Source organism: Gopherus evgoodei, chromosome 1 (genome assembly GCF_007399415.2).
Source record: "Gopherus evgoodei ecotype Sinaloan lineage chromosome 1, rGopEvg1_v1.p, whole genome shotgun sequence".
NCBI lineage: Eukaryota > Metazoa > Chordata > Testudines > Testudinidae > Gopherus > Gopherus evgoodei.
Genome location: NC_044322.1, coordinates 360,648,521 through 360,673,300, shown reverse-complemented (window position 1 = coordinate 360,673,300; position 24,780 = coordinate 360,648,521). Strand labels below are relative to the sequence as shown.

Sequence of the window (24,780 nt, the reverse complement as noted above, 5' to 3'; positions counted from 1 at the left end):
CTCCTGAACACTGCATAGGGATGGGGAACATCTACTCATCTACACCTCCACAACCTCTATTTTTGTGTTCTCCTCCTTACTGATCGACTCTAGCTGCCTGCCTCTGTTGCTACTGACAGCATTCCTAAACATGTCGCAGAGCGAAACTACCCTGTTGCCAATGTCATTGCTACCCACAGGGTTACAAATAGCAGCAGTAAAAACTGACAACACTCTGACCTGTCCTCACTGGGCTGCAGCTTGGGAATGTCTATCTGCAGGCTCAAGAAGGCAGCAGAGACTCAGACTTTAAAGTCAGAAGGGATTATCATCAGAATGTTTTATTCTCAACCACTGGAGCTAGAAATATCCCCCATCCCCACCCCTCCCACCCCCACCAATGAAAGGGTAGATTCTGCAGAAGATGACAGCACTCTCTCTGGAAAGTCTTCTACTCACCAAGGGAGAAAGTGGTTCCTCCACCCACCCCCAAGTCCTGAGTTAACACTACCTGAAACCAACCTTATTTTCCCTTTCTCCTTGTTCCGTTGTCCCACACGATTAGTAGATTTGATGTACAGATGACGGTGCAATTCATCTATTAGGACTAAGTGCATGTTCATCTTCTTACTGTGAAGCTCTAGCCTCAGATCACTCAGTCCCTCCACCTGAAGAAGAGGACCCTCTAAAGAGTCCACTGCTGATACCTGGAAAGAAAATTAAATAAATATGACAATTTATCACCAAGTTACTAAATTTTATTAGCTACTAAATGAGAACTCCATTCTCCTAATCCTAAATCTTCCTCAATATCCTCAACATCCATTTCTCCTTTGGTCAAAGAGAAACGATCTCTGTTCTTTCTGGTACCTACCAGCACCACAGTGAGTGATACCCAGAGAGTTGTTTAAAGCAGACACAAATTCAAAATAAGAGAAATATATTTTTAATTTTGCTCTTAAAAAGAGTTGACTTGTAAAACTGACAGATACAAACAAAATCACTGTCACTAGCACCTTCAAACTTCTCATCAGATGTTCGTGTGAAAGAGAATCTATTCTGAACATTGTTAAACAAAACCAGAGCACAGTGCTTCTTGAAATACATTTAGCAAGTAGTAAGGTCTGAAAGTTCTGTGCTGGAAAAGTTGGTCGTAAGTCTGCTTCCTCCTCTCCCAATAGTAACTCCAGCAAAACTGACAGTCTCACATCCATTACACAGTCAAACCTTCCAAAACTTCAGAGTAGTCACACCATTCCCATTTTACAGATCGAGGAAACAGACATGAAGATTTTAGTTCACTTACACAAGGTAATGACTCAATAGCACAGCAGAAAATGGAACCCAGAAGTCTGAATCTCTCAGTCTCCTATTCTAACTGTTAAACAAATCAAGTCTGATTTACAAGGGAATCACAGGCAGTATCAGGTAAGAACTAGGGAAAGTACTCTGAGCTATCAAGATGTTCTAAGAGATTAATCTTTTTGGTTTAATTAATATACAATTTCAGCATGAAAAAATGTTTTCCCTAATTTGGAGACTTTAATACAGTGACAGGCAGTGGCCTAAGCTGGCATGATGTAGGTAGGCAAGCCTCTTCCACAAAAAACTCTTCCAATGCATTTCAAGAGTGTCCAACTAACATCTCCTGTGCACTAGAACGAGATTCCTAGCTAATTTTCAGTTGTGCCCTAAAAATGAATTTGACCACAAATCTCTCAGAATGACAGACTAGTAGATTAAAGGGACACTGTCAATTTACATTTTGCCCAGCATTTACGTTTTGTAAAGCCAAGCTTTTATAAAATCTGTGACCACCAGAAACGTTTCTGCAGTTGTTTTGAATTCAGAGATACACCATAGCCTTTGTAATGTTTGAAATCTAAACACCACAGCACTAAAAACATGAAAGTGACTATCAACAAAAGTGAAACTTATTCCATAGATTTTCATCATCCGTGCTGAAAGACATGCAAATATAAAACAGCATAAATGGAAGTGGACTGAATTTTTTAAATCTCTCTCTTCTAATAATCTAAGATGATGTTAGTAAAATAAGTGAAGATATTTGCTTACAACATAGAATTTAAATTAACAGTGTGCCTGTCAGCTAGATATTAAAAATGAAAAGCAAGGAGATTTAGTAAGCAGGCAGCCAAGCTAAGGTCTGATCCCTTAATAAATATTAACAGATACAGACAGCTCATGGGCCAACTATGTCCTGCTTTATTTACCCCAAAATCCAGAATTACCCTGCAGCAGCCTGCAGCCATTAAGGTCTTTTACATTAATAGAGAAATTTATAAGAAGAAACTGGACTTCTCTGCTTCCGCAAGAAGTCCATAACTGTGAAATTTGTTCCCTCTCATGGATGAGAGCAGAGGCCTGATGGCCTTTGGGGTACAGCATAAGGCATATCTCCTTAGCCAGATAGTTTTCCAGTTCTTGGTTTCTGCAGCCTGAGGTCAGGAGACTGTATCAGTGCATGGCTGTAGTTTGTAATGTTCTATTCCGCCTGATCTGTTTAGTGGAACTTGTCTGTATTACTGTTGAACTCTATACAGCGCCCAGGTACTATGACAATGCATGCAACATCAAAAAAATGTGTCTGACGAAGTGGGTATTCACCCACGAAAGCTTATGCTCCAATACTTTTGTTAGTCTATAAGGTGCCACAGGACTCTGCTGTTTTTCATTAAAAAATGAAATACTAAATTTCTATTCTTAAGGGAAAGGATCAGCTAAGTCTTTGTTAAATACCCTAGAATCCTCCACTTTTATCAACTGTCATCATCCCTTGATCAGGAGGGACTGGATGGGACTCTCTCTTCTGCTGATCTGTGCTAGGGAAGGGCCTGCAGCCTTGTAGGTAAAAAAGGCATTGTGGACAAGACGTAGACATATTTTGATAGAAGGGAGGGTGGGTAATGGTGTGCATTGACTGTGTCTGCCAAAAGAGCTCGAGCCTTTGGAGGTGCCGAGTCCTTAACATCCCAGGACTTCAATGAAAGCTGGGGGTATTAGGTACCGCCCAGCAAACATTCAGCATTTCACCGGATCAGGAACAAATTCAGGAGGACCTAATCAACAAACAGAGCTGTGAAAAGGACTGCAAAATGGGAAGGGAGTGGGATGCAGTGAGGAAAAAGGAGGTAGGCACTTTGAAAGCTGACACACTACTTCTCACTCACATCACAGGGCTCTTTTTTTTTTCTTTTCGTGCTTCAAACAAAAAATGGTCTTGCACAAAACTAAACTATTAAATCAACATAAAACTCTCAAGCAAAGCTTTAAGAAAGCAAATAGAATAGTCAATCATTTATTACATTAATAAAAAAACTTCCATATACATTTACTTTTCTTCTTTGGCAAAAAATACAGCAATTTTTTTTGGAAATGGCGTTTGTGACACTTCATATTTGCAGTTAGACATACTGGAGAGTTATGCCCTTGATAATGCCACGTTCACAGTGATTGAATTCTAGAGGTAAACAACACAGCCAAGGTGCAATGTTATCCAGGCTCTGAGCCTTTTAACTAGCCACTGCCACATTTCAGTAAACCCCTATTTATTGTTGATTGCCAAGACACAAGAGGCTAAAGGGGAAAGCTTTTATTTAAAGAACAGTTTTGGTGAGAAACAGGAAACATGGGTCTGATTCATCTCCATTGTTGCCAATGTAAAGATTCCTATTGACTTCACTGGGAGCTGGAATAAACTCTATGTAAAAAAACAGCATCTTCTAAAGCCTATCTTCTCCTTGTGCAGCTGCAAAGTCAAATCCCCTTTCTTTACTCACATAAAGCAGCATTTACCCCTGTTAGTACTTCAAAGCCAATGAAGTTACAGAAGAGCAAGCTGGATTCTATTCTAGTTTGCCCATCAAACATGGTGAGAACACTGGACTGGGAGTGAGTAAGCAACTAGACCAATGCAAAATCAATACAGAAACACATTAAACCAGGGGTCGGCAACCTTTCAGCAGTGGTGTGCCAAGTCTTTATTTATTCATTCTAATTTAAAGGTTTCACATGCCAGTAATATATTTTAACATGTTTAGAAGGTCTCTTTCTATAAGTCTATAATATAGAACTAAATATTGATGTATGTAAAGTAAATACGGTCTTTAAAATGTTTAAGAAGCTTCATTTAAAATTAAATTAAAACGCTGAGCCCCCTGGACCGGTGGCCAGGACCCGGGCAGTGTGAGAGCCACTGAAAATCAGCTCGTATGCCATCTTTGGCATGCGTGCCATTGGTTGCCTACCCCTGTATTAAACGAATTAAAAAGTGGCTAACTTATAGTTCTCAAAATATAAACGGGGTATCATCATCAAGCAGATTTTTTTTTCCTAGTGGGGACCCTCCGGTATTGCTTTTTGGCCCTATGCTATGTAATCATCTTACCAATGACCTGGAAGAAAACAAAATCATTATTAATAAAATTTGCAGAGAACACAAAGATTGGGGGAGTGGTAAATAATGAAGCGGTCAGGTCCCCGATACCAGGCAATCCAGGCATTCTGGTGATCTGGGCACACATAAAGGCATTTTAATATGGCCACATGTGAAGTCATACATGTATGAACAAAGAATGTAGGCCACACTTACAGAATGAGGGACTATCATGGGAAGCAGTAACTCTGAAAAAGACAAGGGGCGGGGCTGATGGATGATAAGCTGAACATGAGCTCCCAGGGCAATCCTGTGGTGATGTAATCCTTGGATGTGTAAACAGGGAATGTTGAATAGTAGAGAGGTTCTACTACCTCTGTATTTGGCATTGGTCCAACTGCTACTGAACTACGGTGTCCAGTTCTGGTGCCCATAAACTCAAGAAGGACATTGATACGTTGGAGAGATTCAGAGAAGGGCCACGAGAATAATTAAAGAATTGGAAAACATGTCTTTATAGTGAGAGACTCAAGGGTCTCAATCTATTTAGCTTCATAAAGAGAAGGTTATGGAATGACTTGCTCAACCTACACATACCTGAGTGGGGAACAAATATGTGATACGAGGGCTCTCCACTCCAGCAGACAAAGGTATAACAAGATCCCATGTCTGAAAGTTGAAGCTAGACAAATCCAGACTAGAAATAAAGTGTAATTTTTTTTTAAACAGTGAGAGTAAATACCTATTGGAACAAGTTACCAAAGGTTGTGGGGAATACTCTATCATTGGACATTTTTTAAATCAAGACTGGATGTTTTCCTAAAAGATATGCTCTACTTCAAACAGAAGTTAAGAGAGAGAAATCCTATGGCCTATGTTATACAAGAGGTCAGATTGGATCATCACAATGGTCCCTTCTGGCATTATAACCTGTGAATCTATGAGGATACTAGAGTTTTATTCTCTGCTGTACCACTGACTCATTGAGTGACCTTGGGCATGACACTTACGCTACTTTTATTTTATTTTATACACTCACAGAATAGTTACAATACTTACCTAGCTCACAGGGGTTAAATGGAAAGGGGGGGGGCTCAACTTTCTATATTTCAGCCTTTGTCTTAAAAAATGATTTTTAATATAAAAGCAAAACCACTTTCTAATAAAAATGTATTGCAAGTTCTTTTGATCTCTTACAGATTAGGGCCAATCTCATGAGCTTTAATCTCAAAAGCATGACTAGATCTGAATATATTCTTCCTCTTTTCCACGTGAATTAGAAATTTCTTGTTGTGGTGGGGTCCTTAAAGCTACTTACTACACATCTCCACTGGTTGATGACTGGTGCGATCTTCCAGCAAGAGAGCATAGTGGATCTTGCCACAGGAATCAGTGGAGTCCAACACATCTATCCAGAAACCAACCCAGTTGAACTTTCTGGATCTTCAAGTTCTATTTTTTAATATAAAAACTCCTAATGCTGCTGCTCTCTGTTGACAGCAAAGAGAAAAAACCCAGACCAAAGCGCTGCCGGTGCTTCTGGTTCCATTATTTAGAAGAAGACTAACCATTTTGCAAGGCATCCTCCTCTCCATTAATAATCTGTGACCTATATTTCAAAATTAGGGATTTTAATATCTACCTATTTTAGAAATTAGGGGGAGCAATTTTGCTAACAGATATCAGCAATACACACCCTTGTATACGAAACCCTACTATGCAAACCTCTACATTATCTGAATCTCTTTCTTGTCCCCCATGGATCTTACGCTGGGGAACGAGGAAGGGATTCATATAACGCAGAAGTTCAGATAATAAAGCAAAGACCCCTGGTCAGGACTGCAAGGAGGTGGAGGAGAAACCTCTGGCCATGGGGGAGGCCACCCTACTGCTGAACGATGCCTACAGCAGTGCAGGGAGCCTGCTCCAGCTCTGCTGCCACTGGCATGAGTGAGTAGGATCAGAAAGCGGAGCTGCAAAGCTTTCCACGTACTGTCACAGGGCCGATGACACTAGATCCCTGCAAGCACAAGATGCAAGGGAAGTCTGCAGTCCTGGTCTGGCAGATCAGAGTCCTGGCCAGGGGGGTCTCTGCTCTGCACTCAATGCCTGCATGGATTGGGTGTCAGCAGCACTATGGCAGTACAAGGAGCCCTCTGCAGCCCTGCTATCACGGAAGAGCACAGGGACAGCGAGGAGGAGGAGGAGCCACCCCCAGCCACAGAGGAGGCCATCCCGCTGCTGAATGGCTCCTGCTCTTTCAATTATCAAAATTCCCATTAGCCAAATAAAATTCACATCCCTCATGCTATTCAGATAATCTGTAGTATAAAACGCTACCCGATATAAAGCCACCCGATAAAACACAAATTCAGATATAAAGCGGTAAAGCAGTGCTCGGGGAGGGGGGCCGCGCACTCTGGTGGATCAAAGCAAGTTCGATATCACACGGTTTCACCTATAATGTGGTAAGAGTTTCTGGCTCCCGAGGACAGCGTTATATCAAGGCAGAGGTGTATTGTGTATGTGATGCTGGCATTGTGCTATCCTGAAACAAGTATCAATATTTATTTGCACTGCAGTAACACCTGGGAGCCCAAGACACGAACCAGGACACCGCTTGTGCTATGGGCTGTACAAACACAGAACAAAGAGACTATCTTTCAGAATTATCCGACACACAGATGAACATGATTTGTTGCAAAAAAGAGTCAACACAGCTTTTGTAAAGGGAAATCAGATCTTACCAATCTTAGACTTCCTTGAGAAGGGGTCAACAAACATATGGACAAGCATGATCCAGTGGATATAGCGTATTTGGACTTTCAGAAAGCCTTTGACAAGATCCCTCACCAAAGGCTCTTAAGCAAATCAAGAAGTCATCAGATAAGAATGATGGTTCTCTCATGGATCAGTAGCTGGTTAAAAGATGGGAAACAAAGAGTAGGAGTAGATTATCAGTTTTCAGAATGGAGACAGGCAAGTAGTCGGGTTCCCCAAGGATTTGTAGTAGGACCAGATAATTCATAAATGATCTGGAAAACGGGGTACACAGTGAGGGGGCCAAATTTGAAGGTGATATAAAATTACTCAAGATAGTAAAGTCCAAAGCAGACTGCGAAGAGTTACAAATGGATCTCACAGAACTGGGGGATTGGGCAACAAAATGGCAGATTTTGATAAACGCAAAGTAATGCAGATTAGAAAACATAATCCCAACTATACATACAAAATGATGCAATCTGAATTAGCTATTACCACTCCAGAAAGAGATCTTGGAGTCATTGTGGATAGTTCTCTCAAAACATCAGCTCAATGTACAAGAAAGGGATAGATTATAAGACAGAAAATACCATAATGTCACTATCTAAATCCATGGTACGCCCACACCTTGAATACTTTGTGCAGTTCTGGTCATGCCTTCTCAGAAAAGATAGATTAGAATTAGAAAAGGTACAGAGAAGAGCAACAGAAACGGTTAATCGTACAGAACAGCTTCCATATAAGGAGAGAGTAAAAAGAATGGGACTTTTCAGCCTGGAAAAGAGAAGACTAAGGCAGGATATGATAGAGACCTATAAAATCACAAATGGTGTGGAGATAGTGAATAAGGAAGTCTTATTTGCCTCTTCACATAACACAAGAACTAGGGATCACCCGATGAAATTAATAGGCAGCAGGTTTAAAACAAACAAAAGGAAGTACTTCTTCACACAATGCACAACTAACCGGTAGAACTCTTTGCCATGTGAGGTTGTGAAAGCCAAAAGTATAATTGGGTTCAAAAAAGAATTGGATAATTTCATGGAGGAAAAGTCCATCAATGGCTATTAGCCAAGATGGTCAGGTATGCAACCCCATGCTCTGGGTGTCCCTAAACCTTTGACTACCAGAAGCTGCGACTGGACATTAACAGGTGTGTTGTGAGCAAGGCATGAGATGTCATTCTTCCGCTCAACTCTGCACTGGTTAGGCCTCAACTGGAATATTGTGTCCAGTTCTGGGCACTGCATTTCAAGAAAGATGTGGAGAAACTGGAGACGGTCCAGAGAAGAGCAACAAGAATGATTAAAGGTCTAGAGAACATGACCTACGAAGGAAGGCTAAAAGAATTGGGTTTGTATAGTTTGGAAAAGAGAAGACTGAGAGGGGACATGATAGCAGTTTTCTGGTATCTAAAAGGGTGTCATCAGGAGGAGGGAGAAAACTTGTTCATCTTAGCCTCTAAGGATAGAGCAAGAAGAAATGGGCTTAAACTGCAGCAAGGGAGGTTTAGCTTGGACATTAGGAAAAAGTTCCTGTCAGAGTGGTTAAACACTGGAATAAACAGCCTAGGGAGGTTGCAGAACCTCCATCTCTGGAGATATTGAAGAGTAGGTTAGATAGATGTCTATCAGGGATGGTCTAGACAGTATTTGGTCCTGCCATGAGGGCAGGGGACTTGACTTGATGTCCTCTCAAGGTCCCTTCCAGCCCTACAATCTATGAACCTATGAAAATAGGAGCTGGATCACTTGATGATTGCCTGTTCTGTTCATTCCCGCTCAAGCACCTGGAATTAGCCACTGTCAAAAGACAGGATACTGGGCTAGATGGACCATTGGTCTGAACCAGTATGGCCAGTGTTATGCTCTTATCTCTGCCCCCAAAGTATTTACAATCTAAATAGCACTTCAATTTTTGTTCTAAATTTTCAAGTGTTAAATGTGTGAGAGTTTGGGATTTTTTTTTTTTAATTCAGGAGCAATCATGTCTTATAGACTTCTTTCAGAGGAAACATAAAACTGATGTCTTGGCCAGAAACAGTCTTTAAGGAAAATGGGATCAGAGGGAAGGCGTTATTTCTAGCAAGTTCAGTGATCAAGTTCAAACTCAGAGCATACAGATCAAAAATTGCCTCTGCATTGGTTGTTATTCTTCACTTCCTCTGTTAAAAGATTGGTGTAGCTTTTCTGTGTGTTGCCATGTCCCATCTCATAGGTATCTGGTTTTCAGAGGAGGGTGAAGGAACATGTCTGTATTATGTAGATAAATAAAGGACTTTGGTATCCTTTCAAATAGGTGTTTTATGAAATAGCAATAAAAACCAATAGCCATCAACAGTTAACAAAAAGTAGTCTGAGACACCAGCACCACCACTGTATACCTGTACATTTATAATAGGATACAATTGTGGTCACTGAGTAAATGTTGGCATTACAAAAGCAACCAGAATATTATAAAAGCATTTTGAAAGACTTATCAAATCTTCTGTCCAAATACAGTGTAAAATACTTGATTCAAAATTCTGCATTCATGTTGCCATTGGTAAAAATACTGTGCTTTTGTGGAGTACTAAATTTATCCCATGAATGAGCCACTGAATTCAGCTCACTATTCAGGAGAGGTGAAGCCATGAGAGCATGATGTCATGGGATTGTTTCCATTTAAGAGCAGCACAGCTGTTCTGTAGGATGACAGGACTGCTTTCTTCCAGCTCTAGTGTCAGTAAAGAACAGACAGATTCCCCTCCTCATAAGCTTTGTTTTTTCTAACCTCCTCCCTCTATCACCACAATGACTCAAAACACAAATTAAGGATACTATTAATACGTAGTCCTTACATATTGCTCTTCATCAAAGGAAATGAGAGCACTAACAATATGGCTGGGAAATGTGAACCATTTTTTTTTCCAAAATCTCGTTTCAATCTAAGTTCTCTAAGCAGCTCTAAATCTACCTTTAAATTTTCTCTTAAGAAAACACATTTCTCAGAAAATGTCACACTTGGGAACAGAGTTAAGAGATGAGAGTTGGGGAGGAGCAATGTTATAAAGCAGTGGTTTTCAAACTGGAGTACGCGAGCTCTTGTCTGGGGTTATGCGAGAAAAACCCTGTAATGGCGGAAAATTTCAAACTTTGAGCTGAGCTCCCCTTTTGAGTTACAATTTTTGGTTGTGCCCCCTCCACCCAGATAAGCTCCATGGCCACTGAAGTGAGTCAAGGGGTTGGAGGTGGCACTCGCTCCCCAAGCCCCACCTGTCATAACTATAAAGGGAAAGGTAACAACCCTCCCGTACACAATACTATAAAATCCCTCCTGGCCAGAGGCACCAAAATCCTTTTACCTGTAAAGGGTTAAGAAGTTCAGGTAACCTGGCTGACACCTGACCCAAAGGACCAATAAGGGGACAATATACTTTCAAATCTTGGGGGAGGGGAAGGGGGGAGATAAAGGCTTTTGTTTGTGCTTTGTTTTGGTGGTGTTGGCTCTTAGGACCAGACATCAATCCATGTTCTCCAAATCTTTCTGAACAAGTCTCTCCTATTTCAGACCTGTAAGTAACAGCGAGGCAAGGTGTATTAGTTTATCTTTGTTTTCTCAACTTGTGAATTTTACCTTTCCTAGAGGGAGGTATTCCCGTTTTGTTGTAACTTTGAAACTAAGGCTAGAGGAGGTTCCTCTAGGCTCTTTAAATCTGATTACCCTGTAAAGTTATTTTCCATCCTGATTTCACAGAGATGATTTTCACATTTTCTTTTTAATAAAATCCTTCTTTTAAGAACCTGACTGATTTTTTCCATTGTCCAAAGACCCAGGGTTTGGGTCTTTGATCACTTTGTAACTAATTGGTTAGGATATTACTCTCAAGCCTCCCCAGGAAAGGGGGTGTAAGGGCTTGGGGGGAAATTTTGGGGGAAGAGACACTCCAAGTGGTCCTTTCCCTGTTTCTTGTTAAATCACTTGGTGGTGGTAGCATACCAGGTTTTAACCTAAGCTAGTAGAAATAAGCTTAGGGGGCTTTCATGTGGGTCCCCACATCTGTATCCTAGAGTTCAGAGTGGGGAAGGAACCCTGACACTGCCGTACAGAGCTGGCCCAAGTTGCCTGGCATCACCACTTTGCCCACACAAATGTTCCTCCATGTCTCCCCCCCCCTCTAGAAGCTGTTGCTAAATGGAAGGCAGAAATCGGGGAGGTGGGTACATGACCCTGCGTCCGTTCCCCCCACACATCACCTCTGCCTATCTCCGATGGAAGAATGCAGTAGAACATAAGAACGGCTATATTAGGTCAGTCCAAAGGTCCATCTAGCCCAGTATCCTGTCTTCTGACAGTGGCCAATGCCAGGTGCCCCAGATGGAATGAACAGAACAGGTGATCATCAAGTGAGCCATCCCTTGTCGGCCATTCCCAGCTTCTGGCAAACAGTGGACTATATTATTTGGAAAAGGGTACTCAGCCTAAAAAGTTTGAAAACCACTGTTATAAGGAACAAAATATTAATTTTCCATCTTACATGATGGATGAACAGAGAGGTCCCAGTCCCTGGAGGTTTATAAGAATTTGGGCTTGGGGACTGTTCCATAGATGCTTCTTTGGGCAAGAAGAAATACAAATAATGGATGGTAAGAATTGAAGTAGGGAATGAATACTGAGTTTATATTTGGGACAAGTCTATTCACAGTTCAGAGGCCCCTTGGTACATGAAAACAAAAAGCAATTGCCGGATGAGAAAATATGGAGGAAAGGGGTATTGGAAAGATAATGGAAAGCATAAAAGTGTGATAGCTCACAAGAGAAAAAAAAAGCAGCCACACACAACAATACATGACAAAGGAAAAAGACAGCTGAACTTTCTGGACAACATGGCAAACAAATATCAGCAACCTAGAAGGTTTTAACTGCCCAGTTGTATGAATAAAGACAATGCTGATATTTAAAAGGGAGAGAATTGATTTAAAACAAACAAACAAGAAATTCAATTTCATGGGAGACAGGAAAGTAAAATGACTAAGATGGTTTAAACATGTGTGGCCAGATCCAAATTGGCACAGCTCCACTGAAGTCAATTTAGACCTGACTTACCACAGTAGGGGGTCTGACTTATGTTTGCCACTGTCAGCAAGAAAAGATGGATGGGCACAGATAGTCTCTTACTGCTGCAATTTTTGCGATCAGACAAAAAAGGAAAAATATGGAGAGTGGCTTAATGATTAGGACCCTGATTCAGCAAAGCTCACAAGCATGTGCAATAACTTTAAGTGTGTCAGTAGCCCCATACCAGATAAGTGATTCTCAAACTTCTCCTTCCCGGCAGGGGGACCCAAAAACTACATGGTGTGAGTAAAATTCACAGAAACAGAGTTGCTGGATTAGAGACATGGCATGATGGATGGGGAGGTTGAGGCTAGTAAAATTCACTGATGTGCGCCTGGCTGTTGCTTCATCTATCCCCACTGCGATCAGCTCTGAAATGGAATAGATTTTACCACAGAAAAGAACACTGTGGGAGGTGAGGAAGCAAAAGAGGGGAGAAATTAGGTGCTGCTCAGAGTTGGGACAGACACAGAACAGGGTAACAGTAAAGGCAAGAGGAAACAAGCATCCTTTTCCTTCACTCACTCCTGTGGGATTTTGTGGCCTGTTTCTTATCCTATGAGGTGAAAATCGGCAGACACCCTACACACAGCCCATCGGTAGATCATTCCTGGTTGGATGAGAAAGACCAGAAATGTATTACATGCTGGTCTCAAAAGAAATTTTTCCAAAGGTTCAAAACTGACCCTGTAACATTAACAAGTTAAGAGCAGAAATGAAAAGTTATAAAAGATTCAGTGCTAATGAAGATCTCACCTAAGGGAATATTTCAGAAATGGCTAGTCATCCTGAGAGAAAAACTAATAGGAATTGCCACACACAAACAAAAAGGGTAGGGAACGAATCAAGACTAAAGACTGAAATAATCGGAACATTAACCTACAACAACAGGATGCAATGCTCAAGCATGCAGGAGAATGAAATACCTTCATCCTGATTCAAGCAGACAATGTTAGAACAGAAGTTTGATGAAACAGGGAAACAAGGTAGATAGATTACTAACATGCTGCGCAAATCAACAAGTAAATAACACTTTGCATTTATACAGCACCTTTTATCAAAGACTTTCAGAGAGCTTTATATTCAGATAGCACCACTAAAATGCAGCCAACTCTGCAGAGACAGGCAATGACCAATCTCACAGCATAACAGTGGGAAGGAAGATGCATAGTGGTTAAGAAAAATGAGGAAGGTGGGCAGCTCAGTTTTTAAGGAGTCATCTAAAAAGATCATTACGCTCCATTGTTCTACCTCCTGAGAATTAAGGGGTGAGTCAACCCTTTGGTTATAGGGCCTACCAGTTTCATAGTATCAGAGAACTACTAGATAACACAGTCAATCTCCCTACTAATGCAGGACTGTTTTTGTGGTTATAATACTTCTAGTTTTAAAATGTTCCAAATGATGGCGCTATTGCCACCTCCCTTGGGAGACTATTACGATCTCACCAGCAGATTATTCTGCTTAATATTCAACTTAAATTTTCCCTTTCGCATTTGCCTGTTAGCACTCATATGGGAACCCACCTTGCCCTACACTAACTTCTTTTCCACCTTAATTTTACAAACATTTTAAGGTCTGTGTCCCTCATAAGTTGTCTCTTTCCCCAGCTAGACAAACTTAGCTCTTTCAAATCTTTCCTCAATCCTATCAGCCCCCCAGATCGTTTTAGCTTCTACTGAACTCCTTCCGATTCAGTAATGCCTTTCTGTCATGAAGTGACTGGGACTGGAAGAACCAAGATGCTGATTCCCAGAGACAGAGAGAGAAACCGCTGCTTTCTTGCTCTGAAGAAGTACCACCTCCCTGTTCACTTGTACTGTAGCACAAAATCTTAATGGCAGCCTCCACAACGTTAATGAAGAATAACTTCCCAAACACAGGGAGTGTGAGACAGTCAGATATACCACGTCTGAAGTCTGGGTCACCAGTAATGGTCCGTGGCTTTGGGCCCCCCAGGGGAACCCAAAGCTGCAGACCATTCCTCACCAGCAGCCCAACAGAGGCTGTGGGCTTCTTTCCACACACCACCCCTGTCACTGTCACTGACCGGCAGCTGCTGCCTGCTGGTGAGGAGGGCAGGGGCGGAGAGAGAAGCCCTCATCTGGCTGATTGAGAGGAGCAAGTAGGTGGAGGAGGGGAAAAGCCCTGGGCTGCAGGGCCTAGAGGAGTGCAGCGGAGGGGCCAGAGAGGAGAAGAGCTAGTGCTGCAGCTGTTGGGACACAGCTCAAGTGAAGTGGAGTGCCACATCAGGCCAGCAGGGCCCGTCGAGCACAGGCCTGGCACCATTATAAACCCGGTAATGTCCCAGATGGGACGGGCTGTGGGAGGGGAGCATCTCCCTGCCGTGGCAAGTCCGGGCCTAGGGGAGAGGCATCTCTCCTCACCGCAGCCCTGAGCACCTGCCCAGCGCTTAACAGGCTGCTGCGTGGCCATGCAGTTTAGAGGGAACTTAAGTCTTGATTCAACCTTAACTGTTACTATACAGAGTTTGAGTGTGCTTTGTAGACTAAGGTCTTCGGAACAGAGATGGTCTCCTACCTGTCTGTACAGTAACTAGCACAATGGGGCCCCTATCATATGCAGGACCTAGTGTTGTTATTGTATTACAATGAATAATTTTTTCCCATGTCTATTAGCTTGCAGTTTTTCAAGCTGATTCCCTGAAATTTTCAGCCTATGTTTCTAATCTCTGTAGCTCCTTCTTTGTCCTGTTTCTCCATGGTCAATGGCATTTTCAACTCCTTTCAATTTAGTATTGCTTGCAAATTTCACCAAATGAAGATATTCTGTGAGATAAGAATTAACACCAATCTCCAGAGGTAGCCACAGCTTCCTCCCCAAATGGGAACATTTTACATAAACCTTTGTTTATGGGCAGTTTAGCATAACCCTGGCGTTCTATTTGACAGTGTTTCTATCCAAGCCTTTTTGAGGGCAAGAGTTCATGCAACATTGCGCCAAGTTTATGCACTGGTAACTGGATTGATTTCAGTGGAGTCACACTAGGCCAAATTCATCCCAGTTGTATTAAATGTTTTACTAAAATCCAAATAGATTATACTTGGGTCCCCCTTCTCTACTGCATCAAAGACAAGCTGTTTGTCTTCACTCTCAAGGCCCTTCATGGCCTATCCTACCAATCACCTCTCATTCGGTACTGAAATGTTGACTCTCATCTCCAAGAGGCCAATAATGCCAGCCTCTATCACTCACTTACCACATTTTCCAACAAGCACCTTGGTGCTTTTTTCCATACTGCCCCTCATGCTTGGGAGGAGGTCCCTGTAAACATCCACAAAACTAAGGGCTGGTCTACATTGGCACTTTACAGTGCTGTAACTTTCTCGCTCAGGGGTGTGAAAAAACACCCCCCGAGCGCTTAAAGCGCCAGTGTAGACAGTGCACCAGCACTGGGAGCCATTCCCAGCGTGGAAGTGGGGTTTTTTTTTGTAGTGCCACAACTACACAGCCATATTAAAGCAGGGCTTTAATGCTGCTAGTGACGACACGCCTTAACACTTTATCCTCCTTCAAACCCCTCCTTAAAACTCTCAATTGCCATGATGCCTCCAAAGGCCTTGACAACAGTTAGGCTGCTGGTTTGCTGGGACCATGGCTTACCATGTTGACCAATATTGTTTCCTTGTACTCCCCCATCTACCTGTCTGTTACTTAGATAGTAAGCTCCTTGGGGCAGGGACAATCTTTCTGTTCTGTGTTTCTACAGCTCCTAGCACAACAGAGTCCAGGTCCATGTCTGCAGCTTCTACGTACTATGGTAAAACAAACAGATTATAGTGCATCTCCTTTCCCTTCATCCACTAACTTTGCAGCTCTATTTTAATATGCAATCAAGTTTGTCTAGCAAGATGTTTTATGTTTTTCCACTATCCTCTAGATCTTGAGTGATTTCTCTCTCAATACCTGTTCCATAATTTACTAGGCACAGAACTATGTGATTCAGAATTAAAGAGAAATAATTGAAGAAGCAGTGATTACTGCAAAAAACATTACTACAGCTGCATTATAAGAGAAATTTAAGTGGTTAATAATGTTGCAAAACAGCCTTGATAAATCAGCTTAACAAAAAACTACCAAGATACCATTGGCAAAATAAAGGATGTTCAATCAATTATATAATGGATGGTGCTGGCTAGAAATTTAACCTTTTTTCTCTATGATCAATTGAAAGGGAAGCCGTCACTACATTTTTCCTTTTTAAACCGAAGTTTCTTGCTCAAAGACCTCTAAGCTATGGTACGAATCCCATGTGTGAAAGGATGGAAACAAACCACAAAGCTATTTGCTGTTTGGATGGCACATCCAAGAGGCGATGTATCATTAGACAGACAGGGCTTTTTATTACTGTGTCTACATTGTAATCAGTGAAGATCAAATTAAGTGTTCAGAAATGCTCGTTTCTAAACCAAATAATTTATCACAACTGGGCTGGAACCCCACTTCCATAGAAAATCCAGTCGCTTTCGTATAGACTCAGCAAACTCTCACCAGTAAAAACAGGATGGCTAGCTACCTCCATTCCACCTTCATTGCAGCACGTTTTTTATTTAATCAACTTTCATCAGCTTAAATGAATGGTTGTTATTAGTTGAGCTAACAACCATATGATAATACTCCAGAGAGATATCAGTGCTTGTTGGTGCAGTAACTAAGAGAGTGGAGGGGCTGAGGTCAAGCATGTGTCAATGCAAATGAGGCAATATTAGGCACTAACCGTTTAATGCAACAGACTCCCTCAGATAATGGAATTCACAGGATAAAAGGGATGAGATGAAGTTATTGATAGTACATTAAGGGAAGAAATGATAAGATGTTACAAAGGGAAAGAAACACTCCACTTATGAATTTCTACTTTCAAATATCTTTAAATCTATCATAGAAAATTTAAAAAAAAAAAACTGAAACAGGATCAGAAAATTGAATTCAAGAGAAACAATACAAACACAGATCATCCTTCCAGCTCAGTTCTAACACTCACTCCTGAGCACAAGTGTCTTCTATAAGGAAATTAAACCACCCTCCCAAACTTAATAAACGAAGTCTTATCATGCCCCTTTGAGGTAAACAAATACTACAAACAACATCATCTTAGAATAATATACCCATTTAGCATATAGGATAACTGAGGCACATCATTTTAAAGTGCCTTGCCTGGTAAACCAGCAGCAGAGCCAGGGCTAGAAGTATACATCAATGATAAGCTCCTTTGGCGGGGACTGTCTTTTTGTTTTGTGTTTTTACACCACCTAGCCCAGTGAGGTTCTACTTCATCGCTAGAGCGCCTAGAAACTATGGTAATACAACATAATAAATAAGAATAAGAACTCTCATACTCATGTACTAATCATTAGAACATGCTCTCACCAAACGTTAACTACAATAAAAATAAATAAAGGATCTGTTTCTTTTCTCTCCCCAGTCAAATCCTACAGCTATCACCAATGAAAGAAATTATCAGCTATGCTGATGAGTAAAATGATCATGAATGAGTTGTTTAAACAGAGTCAGGAGGGATTTTGTTTGCTTGTTTGTCTTAATGCTTACAACAACGTGTCCACCAAAATCTACAGGAATGTAAATTTCACGTTTTCCTTTTTTAAACAGATTTCTGGCTATCTAATCAAGGCAACTTCCCAATGGAAGATATGTTAGAACATGGAACGGCCTCCCCCAAAAAAATGTTGGAAGTACTATTGTTTGAGTTATCTAAAGGGAACAACATTTAATTACAGCCCAAACTCTAAATTTTTTAAACTATGCCTCTATAAAAGCTAGGACTAACAGACTTTTTTTTTTTTTAAACTCCAATGAAAATGTTGTTTTAAACAAACACATTCTGCTGAAGTGTTTGAAAGCAAAACAGTGCAGCAGGAAGATGCAGAAAGCAAAGCTGATTAAAACAATGAAAAACTGCCCTTATCGATTTTCATTGCCCCAGATGAGAGAAATGCAAACAGTGAACAAAAGGTATATAAATAGTAACAAATGAGTTGAAAAAAATTGAAATCTTAATTATGCACGATATTAATACCAACAAATGTTTGTTTACTATAAAGGATTTCTAGATTGACAGTTTACAACTAACCTGAGCTTTTGCTCAAGGAAATCACATACTGGCAGGACGATGCTACATAATTGCTCCAATTTCCATCTAGGATTACAGATATCCAATCTTACCTTGGAATAGATTTAAAATTTTTATTAAAGTTAATGTTTAAAAAATATATATAATACATAAGTTGAAAAAGAGTATCTATACATCTGGGTATAGTGTTAGATTATCCACAAAGTTAGTTTTTTAAAAGTCATATGACACACGGAATACATTATGAGCAATAACCCAAATTTTGGTGAATAGATTTTAACAATACAGTTTAGATATTAGAAGCTGAATCCTCAGGTACATCACTCATGAAAAGTTGTACAGAGATTTGGTTATGGAAAGCAAAATACATCAGTGAGTGGAGACTGTCCCTCAGTAATTGAAAATTAAGTTGGTTGTCCATTTAGAAAATACAATCCATGGAAAGTATTTATTACTTTCCTGATTGCACTTCTCATCGGCACTCCAGCTCATCCCTACTGACAAGACTTCTACTTCCCACCCTAGCTGCCAGTGCAGGCTACTAATGTGAGGGTTCGTCTACACTACGGGATTATTCCGATTTTACATAAACCGGTTTTATAAAACAGATTGTATAAAGTCGAGTGCACGCGGCCACACTAAGCACATTAATTTGGCGGTGTGCGTCCATGGTCTGAGACTAGCGTCAATTTCCAGAGCATTGCACTGTGGGTAGCTATTCCATAGCTATTCCATAGTTCCCGCAGTCAACCCAGAATTCTAAGGGCCGGGGGAGAGAGCCCAGTAGCTGATGGGGCAAAAATCATTGTCACGGGTGGTTCTGGATAAATGTCGTCAGTCATTCCTTCCTCTGAGAAAGCAACGGCAGACAATGATTTTGCGCCCTTTTTCCCTGGATTGCCCTGGCAGATGCCATAGCACGGCAACCATGGAGCCCATTCAGTTGTTTTTTTTTTTCCAGTCACCGTATGTGTACTGGATGCCGCGGACACAGGCGATACTCCAGTGCTACATAGCAGCATTCATTTGCTTTTGCATGATAGAGACGGTTACCAGTCGTTCTGTACCATCTGCTGCCGGTGTAAATTGGCAATGAGATGATGGTTATCTGTCCTACTGTATTGTCTGCTGCTATCACGGGTGCCCCTGGCTGAGATTGGCCGGAGGCGCAAAGGCAAAACTGGGAATGACTCCCTGAGTCAATCCCTCCTTTATGGTTTCTAAAAATAGAGTCAGTCCTGCCTAGAATATAGGGCAAGTGTACTAGAGAACCAGTGCATCAGAGAGCACAGCTGCTCCGTGTCAGATCCCACAGAAATGATGAGCTACATGCCATTCACGGGGGGTGCCCCTGCAACAACCCCACCCGTTGCTTCCCTCCTCCCCCAACCTTTCTGGGCTACCGTGGCAGTATCCCCCCCCTTTTGTGTCACGAAGTTATAAAGAATGCAGGAATAAGAAACAGTGACTTGTTAGTGAGATAAAGTGAGGGGGAGGCAGCCTCCGGGTGCTATGACAGTCCAGGCAGGACATTAAGCGGTGTGGAGGAGAGGAGCCCAGCATCCCGATGCTATGGTAGTCCAGGCAGTACAGAATCTTTTCTTTACACAGGAAAGGGAGGGGGCTGATGGAGCTCAGCCCCCAGTTGCTATGAGGAGGACGGTTACCAGCCGTTCTGTCCCATCTACTGGGAATGACCAGGAATCATTCCTATTTTTATCCAGGCGCCCCCGGCCGACCTCAACTGAGGCAAGCCAGGAGCACTCATGGGCTGATAGTGACGATGGATATCAGTCATATTGTACCATCTGCCACCGGGGAGGGGAGAGGAGCGGATACTGCTCTTCACTGCTGCAGCATCACATCTACCAGCAGCATTCAGTAGACATAGGGTGACACTGAAAGAAGTCAAGAAACGATTTCTTTCCCTTTTATTTCACATGCGGGGGGAGTAAATTGACGAGCTATTCCCTTAACCATGCCGGACAATGTGTTTGAACCTACAGGCATTGGGAGCTCAGCCAAGAATGCAAATACTTTTTGGAGACTGCTGGGGACTGTGGGATAGCTGGAGTCCTCAGTACCCCCTCCCTCCCTTCATGAGCATCCATTTGAGTCTCTGGCTTCCTGTTACGCTTGTCACGCAGCACTGTGTAGCCTGCAGATTTTTTTTTCAAATGCTTTGGCATTTCGACTTCTGTAACGGAGCTCTGATAGAACAGATTTGTCTCCCCATACAGCGATCAGATCCAGTATCTCCCGTACGGTCCATGCTGGAGCTCTTCTTGGATTTAGGACTGCATTGCCACCCGTGCTGATCAGAACTCCACGCTGGGCAAACAGGAAATGAACATCAAAATTTCGCAGGGCTTTTCCTGTTTACTTGGCCACTGCATCCGAGTTGAGATTGCTGTCCAGAGCGGTCACAGTGGTGCACCGTGGGATACCGCCCGGAGGCCAATACCGTCGATTTGCGGCCACACTAACCCTAATCCGATATGGTAATACTGATTTTAGCACTACTTCTCTCGTCGGGGAGGAGTACAGAAACTGATTTAAAGAGCCCTTTATATCGATATAAAGGGCCTCGTAGTGCGGACGGATACAGCGTTAAATCAGTTTAACCCTGCTAAAATAGGTTTAAACGCGTAGTGTAGACCAAGCCTGAGATTCAGGGAAAGATAGATGGTTAAATGGCAACCAAGCAGTGCACCTCCACCCTGGGAGTGGAAAAATAGCAGAAAAGTTTTCTCCGCTTTTCCCCAGGAAAACATCTCAAACTATTTAAAACCCTTGATTGTCTCCCCATCATCTTCCACGTCAAGGATGAGGAACATGAATTCACATACAAGCTTCTACAGCCCTTCATTCCTCCCTTCTCCCCTCTATATCCCTTCTTCCTACACCTCCTGTTCCTCCATCCCAAGCCTGTGTCATGACTGATTATTTCATTGTCCTTACACTCATCTCTGCACTTTCTTTCATGTGTCTATGAACAAGTCTCCCACTCCCAAAGAACTGACTGTGTTCTCATCAGTCAAGTCCCACTTTTAAAAATTTACTTCAGCCTCAAAGCCTCAGTGCTGGAATGCAATCTATAACAACAAAACAAAAACTCCGCATTGTGCAGTGTTCTGGGTATCAGAGCTGCTCTGTCTAGCTTAGCTTGTAAGCTCCTCGGGGTAGCGGTTGTGTCACACAGCACTAAGCAAAGTGACATGCTCAATAAATAAATAACAAATTACGCAAAAAGATAGGACAGATTCTATAGAGCTAGAATTCAGAGATCACACAATACGGAGGCAGATGGTGAACTCAACATGCATCAGCGCAACCAAAAACGATCTCATTTAACTGCAATCTAGGCTCCTATTCTGAAGAGATGATCTTAATTTTCACAAATTCAATTCTAGAGACTAAACTGAAGTTGGCAACAATGCGACCTGGCTTCAAGAAGTAGGTCTAGCTCTCAAGGGAAATCTTGGATACTATTATTCACCTTAGAACGCAGAAAAGGAGAGCTAAGTACTTCCCTTGCAGGCACAAGGAAACCTAAACAGGAGTACTGAATATTTGAAGAAAAAAACATAACAAAAAGCTATGAGGGTTGGCAAACTCCCTGACCCAATGCAATGGGGAGAAAATCTAAGCTCTACCCCACCCACAACTTTTATCTCCTCAGATAAAACTTCCACAGAATAGATAGAAAAGAGGGTCTCCTGGTTTTGGCACTCAACAGAAACCTAGAAGATCCAAGTCCAGTTCCCCACTCTGCCGCAGACTTTCTTTGTGACCTGGAGCAAGTCACTTAGCCTTTCTCTGTCCCACCTGAAAAGCAGAAAGAAAGAAATAGTTTTCCCTACTTTCCCTAGGGTGCTAAAAAGATAAATTAATTTATGATCATGAGGCATTGAGACATTGGTGATGGAGGCCATATAAGGAGATAGAATAATAAAACAAATGCCCAGGGAGCACGCTGGTGTGGTTTACAGTATTCACAGTAAAGCAGGATGTGACAAGAAATCCATCCTTGCTGCTAGCCTAATTATGTAACATTAGTGTGCTCTGTTAAACAGCTGGTACATTCCACTATAGCGGTAGCTGTGCTCTAGTGCTGGGCTGAGTGTGTGTAAGTATATAGTTCAATATAAAAGTTACCTATATAAATATTTAACACTAAAAAGCCTGTTAAAAGGATAGTAAGGCTGCAAAGTCAAGCACTGAGAAGTTAGGAAATGCCAGACTCAAGGATGCCTGTGCATCCTTCGTTTGGTCCCCTTGTGGCTTTAACATTGATAGTCTTTAGTTACACAATCACATACTGTTTCTTCTTCTTGAGTGTGTAAATTCTTAAGTTTAAAAAACCCTAAAAAACAAATTCCATCATGTGGCATCACACTGACATCACATCAGCACGGCTGGAACCTTTAGAGCCACTGCACAGACCTCTTCCACGTGAGCTAACAGAATAACTGATAGCAACAGTAGGCAGTTGTCCTCTATATGGACCAGCACTAGAAAAGTATGAGCTGCACACTTTGCTACTCTGTTTAACAGATATTTGCTGGCAGCAGAGGAATGGTCAATTCAGGAATCTTGGGTTCTCTTCCAAGCTCTAAAAGAGAATGTGCTCTATTAGTCAGACACTTCTGCATACTGGGTCAAATCAATGGTCCATATAGCCTAGTATCTATCTTGTTTTCTGACAGTGGCCAATGCCAGGTGCTTCAGAGGAAATTAACAGAACAGGGCAACTGTTGAGTGATCCAGCCCATCATCCAGTCCTAGCTTCCAGCAGTAAGAGGTTTAGGGACACCCAGAGCATGGGGTTGCATCCCTAAGTATCTTGCTAGTAGCCATTGATGGACCTGTCCTCAATAAACTTTTCTAAATCTTTTTTGAACCTTGTTATAGTTTTGACCTTCACAACATCCCCTGGCAATGAGTTCCCCAGACTGACTTGACTTTTACACTTGAATTGCCATAGTTTATGATCCTATTTTCCTCAGTAGGATTTGAACTGCAATTTTTAAGCAATACCTTTTTGCCTCTAACTGCTTCTTTTACTGTGTTGTTCTCTACAGACTGTTCCTGTTCCTGTCCCAGTCCTCTCTCTCTCTCTCAAACCCCATCACCCGGGCTCTTTGTTGCAGTTACCTTGTCAGTAAGCATCACAACCTTTCCCTCCAGGCTCACTGTTCGAGTGAGTGCCTTTCTACGCCTCCTAATACCAGGCTCATCCCAGTGTTTTCTCTCACCCTCCTGGGTATTAGTCCACAATATACTATGTGAAGAATATCAGATCTCCTCAAGTGAATATTCATAGAATCATCAAATATCAGGGTTGGAAGGGACCTCAGGAGGTATCTAGTCCAACCCCCGCTCAAAGCAGGACCAACCCCAACTAAATCATCCCAGCCAGGGCTTTGTCAAGCCTGACCTTAAAAACCTCTAAGGAAGGAGATTCCACCACCTCCCTGGGGAACCCATTCCAGTGCTTCACCATCCTCCTAGTGAAAAAGGTTTTCCTAATATTCAACCTAAACCTCCCCCACTGCAACTTGAGACCATTACTCCTTGTTCTGTCATCTGCTACCACTGAGAACAGCCAAGTTCCATCCTCTTGAAACCCCCTTTCAGGTAGCTGAAAGCAGCTATCAAATCCCCCCTCATTCTTCTCTTCTGCAGACTAAACAATCCCAGTTTCCACAGCCTCTCCTCAGAAGTCATGTGCTCCAGCCCCCTAATCATTTCTGTTGCCCTCCGCTGGACTCATTCCAATTTTTCCACATCCTTCTTGTAGTGTGGGGCCCAAAACTGGACACAGTACTCCAGGTGAGGCCTCACCAATGCCAAATAGAGGAAAATGATCACATCCCTTGATCTGCTGGCAATGCCCCTACTTATATAGCCCAAAATGCTGTTAGCCTTCTTGGCAACAAGGGCACTCAACTCTGGGTTTAGCAGGCCGACGCTCAAACCACTGAGCTATCCCTCATCTGCAAACTTGCTGAGGGTGCAGTCCATGCCATTCTCCAGATCATTAATGAAGATATTGAACAAACCCAGCCCCAGGACTGATCATTGGGTCACTCCATTTGATGCTATATATTATGTCAATAACTAGTGGACATAAGCCCAATTACTACCAAAGAGTAAATGGTGCTGCTAGTAATGATTATTCATACTTAATATAAGTTTCCTTTTTCTAATTATACAGCTAAAACTGTGCACATAAAAAGGACATCAAAATAATTAAGGACCTCAAATGGGACCTCAGTGGGAGCTGTGCATGTTTAGCACTTTAAAAAAAACAGTGTATTCAAAGCTTCACACTCAGAAGGAGGTTTGAAAAAAGTTATTTTACTTATGGAATATGTGACTAGCAATTAGTACAGAGCCCCCAAATTCTCCTCTCTGACTCAGCAAACAGTAC

The 24,780-nt window shown here is 42.0% G+C and overlaps 1 protein-coding gene across 3 annotated transcripts in view; it reads right to left on the bottom strand.

The window, feature by feature from the left end:
* The window catches only part of EXOC4 (exocyst complex component 4), a 632,193-nt gene that overhangs the window by 574,899 nt on the left and 32,514 nt on the right, over positions 1-24,780 (bottom strand). For all 3 annotated transcript variants that reach the window (XM_030575818.1, XM_030575739.1, XM_030575663.1), the window contains exon 4: positions 502-686. In XM_030575818.1, coding sequence (XP_030431678.1) covers positions 502-686 — 185 coding nt within the window. The remainder of the gene's footprint in view (positions 1-501; positions 687-24,780) is intronic.